We start from the raw sequence: 10,763 nt of genomic DNA on the forward strand, positions 1-10,763 counted from the left end.
GGTCGTTATTAATTAATTGTATATACATTTTAATTCGTCTTTTTTTTTTTATTCTTCCATAGCAATTTTAATTACTGTATTATCCGGTAGCCTTAATGTCTGCCCATACGTTTTCGTCGTTACATCTTGCCAAAGACTAATCAATACTTCATACTAAAAAAAAAACTCTGTCGGCACTGCCACAATTGAAGATCTTGCTGTTTAATTAATCAAAATGGATGTTTTGATCGATAGATGACATTATTATTATTAACAATGATAATAATTTTATTCAGAAGTACCAGGTTGGTGTCCGGCGGGGGATAGTTTTTACCATATTGTAGTTAAGTTGTAGCTTGAGCCTTTTTGTTGCTGTTATTGCACTGTGTTTTTACAGGACCATAATGTAAAACAGCGGTAAGATCTCGCCTGTATATGTTATCTTGCATAAAGATGTTTTAAATAAAATAAAAAAAATAAAATAAAAATAAAAATAGATGGATTTATATAGCGCAAATAAACGATGTTATTGATAATTGATTAGGTCTAAAATAATAATAATAATGATAATAATAATGATAATAATAATAATAATAATACTAGTAATTATAACAGTGCTCGAACAATACTTTATATTCTATGATAATTTTGTCCACATAAAACTCATGTTTTCAATGTTATGTAACGTAATGTAATGCTATGTTATGGTTCATAAATAATATATAAAATAATAATAATAGTAATAATAATAATAATAATAATAATAATAATAATAATAATAATAATAATAATAATAATAATAATATTAATGCTGGAATAATACTTTAATAATAAATTAATAATACTTTGATATACATATTTACGATAATTTGGTTAATGAGATATTTGTTGATCATAATTTATACAGCATATAATAGGTAAAATTTATATAAAATCTGTTTTTTTTTTAAATATCTATTTTATTCTGTTTAAAATCTTATAAATTTAAAAGTTTATTGTAAATTCTATGATATTCAATCCGCATAATTTATGTTTTCAATTATTTATGCATTTTAACAATTGAGTGGGCATAACGCTGGACGTAAATGTAATAAATAAACCAAAAACATCGCCAATGTGTTTTCGTGTATGCAAATGCTAATACCATTGCGCGCGAATACCGCGTGTTATTGATAAGCAGAGGTCAGGATGGTTCACAGGAATATCACTGAGTAAAATTCAAAAAGAGGAGAAACGGAAAAAACCTCTTATTGATTTTAAAAGTACTGTTCATGCAAAGAGACTAATTTACAGTGACTGTTTTATGTTTATCTCATTTGAGTGTCATGGTTCGAATACGTCACAGGCTAATAAGTAGAAAATAAATCATTATTTTTATGAATGTTACTTTACATAAAATATATAGCGGACATGAATATGATTACCAAGATAAATTGAAAAAAAACTTTTAATGATGAGTATTTTAGTGGCAGATTTAAGGAAGCCCAGCCGGCTCACCCTCACAATTTTTTTTTTCAAAATTTAAATGAAAAAAAAAAAGAAAATTATATTCAAATTTAAGTCTGAGGGTGCTATTTCCTGCCAACTAGGTGCCATAATCATAAATTTTCTTACCTCAGCCACACCCATGGTGGGGCTGAGGTGGTTGTGAAATCACGGCTTTGAAGCTGTCTCTTATACACATCTAGATGTGTATAAGAGACAGGGAGTCACTAGTCCACATTTCAAGCGCCCTGAGCATCTTACATTAGATGGATTTGTGCGCTATAAAACTACACTATTATTATTATTACTATTATTGTTCATGCAAAGAGACTAATTTACAGTGACTGTTTTGTTTATCTCATTTGAGTGTCATGGTTCGAATACGTCACAGGCTAATAAGTAGAAAATAAATCATTATTTTTATGAATGTTACTTTGCATAAAATGTATAGCGGACATGATTATGATTACCAAGATAAATTGAAAAAAAACTTTTAATGATGAGTATTTCAGTGGCAGATTTCAGGAAGCCCAGCCGGCTCACCCTCACAATTTTTTTTTTCAAAATTTAAATGAAAAAAAAAAGAAAATTATATTCAAATTTAAGTCTGAGGGTGCTATTTCCTGCCAACTAGGTGCCATAATCATAAATTTTTTTACCTCAGCCACAACCATGGTAGGGCTGAGGTGGTCTACACTTCATCTGTAAAAGCCCCTCCCTGGGCCCCCTCTATTTCGAATTCCTGGATCCGTCACCTCATAATAACATAAGCATAATAATGGTAGATAGAGCGCATATTATGGAGACATACACACACCCATACCCCCCCCCCCTCCCCCTACACACACACACACATATATATATAGTGAGTATATCAAAGAAGCTTCTACTTTAAACAATTAAACAATAGCAGGACTACAAATCACAATAGTAAGACGGTATTATCCATCGTACTTCGAGAAATCACAGTAACTATATTATTGTAATGCTTGGACTGATGTACTTAATTTGTATTTTGTACCTGATGTGTGTGGGCAGTCTTTGGCAGCTGTCCATAAAAAACAAGGTTTGTATGAATAAATGTATAATATGGAATCTTTTGAAGTTTTTCTTACTTTTGTTTTATTTCACTCATAATCGGTTGAGATGATTTTCACAACGATTACCTTGATATAGGATATAGGACTTTATGTATACACGCCTCTTCTGTGCATTGAGAGTATTTAATCAGTTAAACCATGGAGTAAATATATTATTTCCACCATGGAAACAGGAAACAGTTGTGAGACCAGCACAGATGGTAAATATTCAGTAGTGTTAGAGCAATAACTCAGTTTAAAAATTTTATGTGTGTTTGAATAACATTTTATAGGTCGTTACGTTGGTTAATACAATAATAGTGGAAATAATTTGTAATTTATTCAATCGGTACATCGTGTGGTGTAAGCAGAGTTTTGTGCCATGTTTTCATTGAAAAAAAAAAAACTAAATAAGTCGTCTACTTTAAATGCTATTAACGTTATTGAAAATTTTCGTGAAATATCTGGCTTAAAAGTAAACAAGGTTAAATCTAATTTTCTTACTAGTGACCACCCCCCACCCTCCCCGTCTTTTAAGAAGCGTTCCACCGGCTCTATTTAAAACCCTAAATTGTATGCCCCCTGGTCCACTTTCGAAGGGTTTTCATCGGCACCTGGCAACGCCCACGTACGCTCTCATCGGAGGAAACCCCCATCCCCTTTCAGGATATAGAACCCCCATTGGGCAATTTCTGGCGCCAACACTGGATATAAAAGCAATATATAGATGTACTTAAAGCAGCTTGTAACATTGTGTTTTATTTACTATTATCGTAGTTGCGACTTACATAGCGCAATACATGGTATGAGATGGGATGAAGTGCGACGAATTACAAGAAGAAAACCTCGACTCATCAATGAGAAATATGTATGTATAATAGAGTTTTTTTTCAACATAATATATTTAAATTATAATCACAACAAATGATAAATAATATTCAAATAAAATAAGTAAAAGTCTTGTCGATAAAACTTCATCACGGTAGGTTAAATCCTACATTGCTGGAGTGTGTGTCAGTTAACACTTGATGTTGTGTTATTGCTTCTTTGTCTGATGAAGTTTGGAAGCATCATAAATGACTTTACGATTTACACTCCGGTGTTCAAAGAATATATAAGAAAGTTGGAAAAACTACCCAAAAAGTCTAACAAGTCAGAAGGTGATATAAACTTTAAAACAAATTGTAAGTATTTGGCGTCTTCCCAAAATTCTGATGATTATTTATTATCATATGCCAAATGAAATTTTAAAATGCAATAATAAAACTTACAAATTCGTGTAAAAAATGGTCGTAAAATTTGATAACAATGTACCACTAAAATCCATTATAAATATTTTTTTAGAATTTATACACCAATTCTGTTTTAAGTTGTTTGTTTTCAATATTATAACTTCTTTATAACTGTTTCATTACAATGAATATGTTTTAAAATTGTGCTGTCTAACCTTTCCAAGTTTGATCTATGGACAATCAATAAAAGATTCTGAATTGTTACAAGTTGACCAGACCTGTTGCTGCATGTTATGCTTCTGATACTATATATACAGTTCTGATCGCTATATAAACAGAGAGCAGCAAGTTTAGATAGCTGTAGGACAAAACATTGTCATTATAATGTTTTGCCTCACAGCTATTTACACCGTCACTCCAACGTTGTTGGTAACTTTTTAGCTGACGAAATGTGTATGCAAAGATTCTTGTGTGTGCATTATAAAATGATAAGAAGCATATAAATATACTCAAGACGTAAAATCAATTGTCGATTGAGAATGACGTCAGCCTGATTAGTCCAATATTATTAATCCCAATGTTTTGAATACTCCTCTTTGAATTGTTTTATTGACAGTGACTAATCTAATATTAATATAATCATTTTAACATTTTAATCAAAATAAAAACTGACTCAAAAAGAAGATTTGTGAACGAAGTTCGGTGGAAGGAGGCTGGGTCGCTAAGGCAATATGGCTGGATTATAGGTCCTCATATATCATACCTCATTTCAGACAAGTCAAGCACCCCCTCCCCCACCGGCTAGCCTCGTCGGGCAGTCGGACCAAAAAAAAAAAGACCTACACCAAGCCAAAACTTGTTTTTCATAGTGGTTGAGTGCCATTTACGGCCATCCAGAGGTCCCTGTTTAAACAAAATTTTATTTCCCAAATCCTCCCCCTTCTCATGCAAACCAGCTCAAGCCCCCTCTTAGACAGCTTATCCCCAGAAAATGTGTCCTAGGGCTGCCACTGTGTGGCAGACGTAGGGAGGACATGAGGGCCGAGGAAGCCGACAGGTTTCTCCACGCTGTTCTGTTGGCTGCTGTCGTAAGGATTTCTGAAAGACGGTCTTGCCTATTTCTTGATGCCATCAAGCCAATGATAACGAAGTTGTGGTATACAATGCCAGTAATAAATGCGAAAATAAGATAAAAATTGACAAAAGTCGCACAATAATTATTTGATAAAAAACAAATTTGAACCGCCCACTTTATAAACTAAGTAGGAAAGTATACTTAACGAGTATACAATATTAATGGAAATAGTCTGGTTAATGAAAATTGTATATACCTGTATTAAAGAAGGGAAACTTGCTTGCAGAATTCATTTACATGCTGCAAATAAGGATAATCAGAGGCAAAACGTTTTTTTTTTTGTTTTTTTTTTATGGATATGATGACGGATGACAAGTGTGAGAGTAATATGCGAGCAAGAAGCCATTGACTGGAAACGTGGAGCCACTGAGGCACCGGACCTTGGCAAAAATTACTAAAGGGTGGATTTGATGTTTGTGTATTACCAGACGAGGGTCTGGGAGGGTGTTGATAAACAACAGCGTTAAAAACGTGCTTGTCGATATTTCAATTACTTTTAGAAAGAGGTTTTTGAAAAAAAAGTACATTATAGGCCTATATTTCATCATACCGTATCATGAAGCCTACGTAAATATATGACTGAGGGATATAACATGAATAGATTCAAAGACGGTATACACAAATAATAGAATCATCATCAATGCAGTGAAGCAGATCTCAAATTTATGAAGGTGTTGTACAAACAAAATGTTTACTTATTGCCAACAATAAGAAACATGAATAATGTCAAACAAAATAATGTAACAAAAGCACTTTATAGTACAATGTACTCTCGAGAGACCATGAGTGGTAGAGTAATACTGACCTGAATTATGAAGACTGATATTGTGAGTGCTATTAAAACTGTTCTCACAAATAGTGTACCAAGTCGTGATCGTATTTCATATGAAGATATTAAATCTCATTATAATAGGCGTAGATATCAACAGATAAACAGTCTTGTGGTAATGCTATAATTTTATTTTTCATTTTTGAACGTTTAAGAATGTGAAAATATAGTTTCCTTAACACCTTAAACAACTGGGCCATTGAGGCTTTATAGCAATTAATTCATCACACTTTAGCACATACAAAGTGCAGAAAACAGAAAAGCCATTTGAAATAGGCGAGAAGACACTCCAAATTCCTCCCTCGATTATCCGCCCGCCATGGTGCCTTGTAGCCAAACAGGAGTGCTTTTTTGCTCACCCCACCAATTCCTCCTGCAAAGGTTTGAATTCGCCCCTACATAAGCATTGGGGTTTTTTTTATTCTATCATTGTAATTTTATTTGTTTCTTTTTGTAGCTCGGCATGACGTCATTACAAATGATTGTGCTGGCCAAAGCACCAGAAAATCTCGTGCTTGAAATTTTAGAAGACGCAGAAAAGGAAGTTATTGATGACGTAAATTTGAAGGTGGTAAGTGAAATTAAATGTTATTGCAATATATACAAAGAATCCTGATGATGACATAATTAATGTCGAAATATTGAATCCCAACACGATGGCGTGTATTTCAATACTTGGAGTATGTATTATACTTTCTTATACAAAGAATAGACATGATATTGTAATGATATGTTGTAGACAATAATATACAGTAGGCTATTCTGACTTTCTTGTATGTTCCTTTATTGGTATCTTGTTATTAACTGCCTTAAGGCTCATGTGTCCTTACTCTATGTATCATACAATAGAGGGCTCACTCATAATCTTAAGTACCTTCATTACAGATATCTTTAAAGTCAGGCTCCGGAGGAAAAACAATTTTTGATATGTTGTAGAACTGATTTTTCTAAGACAGAAAAAAAAGTTGTTTGACGAAAAAACTGGGGAATGGTGAATGAGATACAGATTTTTGAATATTTAAAAACTGGGGGGAAAAGGGGCGTAACTGCCCATTTTTGCACCTTATTCCCCCAGTTTTTAAATATTCAAAAATCTGTATCTCATTCACCGTTCCCCAGTTTTTCGTCAAACAACTTTTTTTTTGTCTTAGAAAAATCAGTTCTACAACATATCATTTTTTTTTCCTCCGTAGCCTGACTTTAACGGTTACAATTTCAAGGAATTTCCTAGAGAAGATTGTTAAACAAACGACGAACTTAAATTAAAGCCACGTTAATTAACAGTGTATGATCCTATATTTAGACCATTTTATATATTAGGACAGTTTGTATTCAGAAATAGAACACATTTTAATTTTTAAAAGCGTGTCTCGTCTAATATTGTTGCACCCGGATGTGTTTTATAATCTTTTTGCAGTAACTTTGACCAACAACTGTAATAATAATGTCAAATTAATAATAATTATAAATATTATAATATAAAGTTAAACATGAAAAGAATAATTTTCAGTTATTAAGTGTAACTATACAATATAAAGATTAAAAAAAATAATGAATACGTGTTGTCGTGTTTTCTGCTTTATTTAATGTTTGCATAATTATCTCTGTTTTTGTATTTCTTGTTTATCTTACTATACGTAGGCTGGCAGAAGTATTGTATACTACTTGGCTTTATATGGGTACGTAGACGCACTCCGGCGTGCATTGGAGAAATCACAAAATCGTGTCAATTGGCAAACCGAGGTATGGTATAAATTGTATCACAATAATTGTGGTACATTATTATATCGACTTTTATAAGATCTATGCGCTTACTATTCATAATACGTTGTTATTCAAATTAGAATTAGCAACCATCATATTGCCACTACTACAATTCCAGTGGCGTAGCTAGAGGTTTTGGCGCCCGGGGGAAAGAGTAGAAAATTGCGCCCCTTCCAACTAATTATAATTATAATATTGTGAAATAAATTTATATTGATTGTATAGGTTTTAAGCATATCCGTAGTACCGAACGTCCGTATCACGCTCTGTAAAAATAAGCACTGTTCTAGCTCTCAGGCCTAGTAGATTTTTTTTTTACCATGGCATCACTATTTGCCCGATGGTTGGTGGGAGGGGTGGTGACGATGCCCCAACGAGGGGGAAGATTTCCCTGACGAGAGCAAAGTTGGCGTGGTCGAGCGTCGCTTAAAATGTTCCGAAAGTGGTCTGGGTTGGGGGGGGGGGGGGTAGGGGCGCGAAGGGCCCGAAAGTTTTTGACAATTTGCGGGTTTCAAAGGCTTGTTTAATCGATTTTAGAGTCTACTAATATGTACAAAATACATATAATTTTTTTTTCTCCCCGACGAATTATGGTTATTTTCTCCCCGGTAGTAGTGGTGGTAGCAGCAGCAGCAGAGCAGCAGCAGCAGTGGTAGTAGTAGTCGTCGTCGCAGTCGTAGTGGTAGTAGTAGTCGTCGTCGCAGTCGCAGTCGTAGCAGTGGTAGTGGTATAGGCCTATATTAGTTTATAGAATGTTGTCTTTAATTAACATGTATTAGTATTTTTATAATTTATTTACAGTGGTATTGCTTATTGTATTATAGATATTTATTGACTATCCATAATGCATTTCATGACATATTTTGTTGTTATTTAAAGCCTCAGGTCTATTTCAGGCCATAGAGATGTTTCATTATACTGTACCCTGTATAGAATACAGTACAGTCTCAATACAGTTCCTTTATTTGTATTCATAAAAACAACCTACTTCCATGTGGAAACAAATGATACTCACTTGTTAAATACCACACTGCTGCGGAGGCCTATACAATACAACGAACCAACCATAACAATTATACCTATAGGCCCTACTGCTGTTTCAATAAAAGTTTACATCTTATTTTTTAGGAAAGCTTTGCAAATTTAAATTTGTTTATAATGAGCTCTTGTTTCACAAAAGTCAAATAATTTTGTGCTTCAGGGGGACGATACTCCACTACATGTGTTGTTACAGGGTAAGCACTCCTTTCGCATTCACCTACATGGCTTACAAGTCCTATTAGACGCTGGGGCAGATAGCAAGCTGAAGAACCAGGTAATAGTAACATTATATATATATATATATATATAAATGCAGTAATGCATCTAATGAAGTAAATAATACTTATGAACGACATGTTTCGACGTGTCCCACGTCATCATCAAGTAATAATGTTTATGCTACTAACGGTTTAAATACTAATTTTTGCTTGTTTCGTCTTACATCTGACCGGTAGTATATATATATATAAGAGACAGCGTTAACAATGCTTAATTATACATAAATCATCAAGGAAAGGTAAATACAGTGTTCGAATAAAGGACATGACAGTAAATCGTGTTACAAAGCTCTCAACGAAAATTGTTCTATAAATAATTAAATTTTGTAATAACTCCGACGGGATTCCAATCTACGACTTTTCGCTGTCAAGGCGAGCGTCATAACCATTAGACCAAAGAGGATTTATGGTTGGACAAATTCAAGTACCGGTTAGGTACACTCTATTACATAATAGGTACGGCTGGAAAGAAATAGTAGCATAATATAAATCAAGATAGCTGTTAACACTGTTTAATTATACATAAATCATCAAAGAAAGGTAAATACAGTGTTCGAATAAAGAGCATGATAGTACATCGTGTAGCATAGCTTTCAACGAATATTGTTCTGTAAATACATAAAGAAATTGTAATAAAATGCAAGAGGTACGAAACCCGTCAAAAGCATTTAATTACACAATTTCTTTATTTTTATAGGACAACATTTGGTTGCAGGTGAATTGAACCTATTAAAATACCCTAAGAGTACAAACACGCTGTAAGATTTATTTTTCATTTACTTAATAAATGTTTTTGTGATGTTTGTTACAGAACGGTCTAACTCCAATCGACGTGTATGTGCAGAATAAGTGTGATGAGTATGAAAATACAAATGCAATGAAACAGAAAGAAGAGATCTTGCAACTCCTTTACAGTAAGCATGCCATTTTTGGTCAACGAAGGGTCCTTGTCAAATAATTAAATGTCTTAGTAATTGAAATTTTCTCGTCAAATTTCAGAAACCTTAATACAATTGGTTGATTGTCGAATATATTGAAGTGTCAGTGCTTTAAAGAAGCTAAATTAAAATAAATAAGCCTAGAGTGCCCTAGGATCCATCTCGTCGATGGTCTTGAACATTCTTGTGCAGATCCGGATAATAGACGTATTTTTACTACAGAATAAACTCTTTCTAAGGCTTAATATTTTCCCTTAATTTTTGAATTCTAACGTGTCGTACTACCCTAACATCCAAATGTTCTCGCCCCCTTCTTTTGAGGTTTAATTTTCAGTTCATCTACCTCTAAACATTCCAAGATTTCACTACGAAAATGTGGCTTTTTTCACTAAGCCAATGCTTGTCTGATCATGGACATGATTTGACCAATCACAATAAAGCTAGATGAAAAGATAACTTAAAATGCTCGGTAACGAATACGAATATTTTGCGCGAATACTTACGATAGCATTTATTACCCAGGTTGGACATTTCGCTAGTTACGCCATTGATTAACGTACACCCGGCGTTCGATACGCCTAGCGTATCTCTCAGATTAAAACGTAGCCAAAATGAGGATAAAAATGACGGTGACAATAATAATCATTTTTTTTTTATATTAGGCGTCGCAGTTCCAGGAGAGGTATTGGCAAGAGGTAAACAAGCTCTGAGTGCGTTTAACAAAGATCTGGAAAAGGGACAAATCACAGTAAACCAAGTGCAGTTAGTAGGTATCGGTGGATTAGAAGGCATTGTAAAACCATTGATGCTGGATATTACAAAAATGTAAGTTTCTGATGTTTCTAATAATGATTTCTGAGTTATGTTACTAAATTTAGCTCCCCGATTCATATGTAGTATTGTACATAATTTTCTGATAAGCGCGATTAATAGTGACTGGTAATGATGCTGTAAGCACAAGCACACTAAACACCCTGCTTGAAAAACCGGGCATATATATATA

At 33.6% G+C, this 10,763-nt stretch overlaps 1 protein-coding gene across 1 annotated transcript in view; it reads left to right on the forward strand.

Annotated features, from left to right (window-relative positions):
- Positions 1-10,593, forward strand: part of LOC117104028 — an 11,029-nt gene extending 436 nt beyond the window's left edge. Inside the window, exons 2-7 of the mRNA XM_033244677.1 lie at positions 3,321-3,411; positions 6,197-6,310; positions 7,381-7,482; positions 8,705-8,818; positions 9,634-9,736; positions 10,423-10,593. Coding sequence (XP_033100568.1) covers positions 3,321-3,411; positions 6,197-6,310; positions 7,381-7,482; positions 8,705-8,818; positions 9,634-9,736; positions 10,423-10,589 — 691 coding nt within the window. The 3' untranslated portion in view covers positions 10,590-10,593. The remainder of the gene's footprint in view (positions 1-3,320; positions 3,412-6,196; positions 6,311-7,380; positions 7,483-8,704; positions 8,819-9,633; positions 9,737-10,422) is intronic.
- Positions 10,594-10,763: the final 170 nt, after the last annotated feature.

Source organism: Anneissia japonica, unplaced genomic scaffold (assembly GCF_011630105.1).
Source record: "Anneissia japonica isolate Jap-2015-1 unplaced genomic scaffold, ASM1163010v1 scaffold288214_len167563_cov143, whole genome shotgun sequence".
In the NCBI taxonomy this organism is placed as follows: Eukaryota; Metazoa; Echinodermata; class Crinoidea; order Comatulida; family Comatulidae; genus Anneissia; species Anneissia japonica.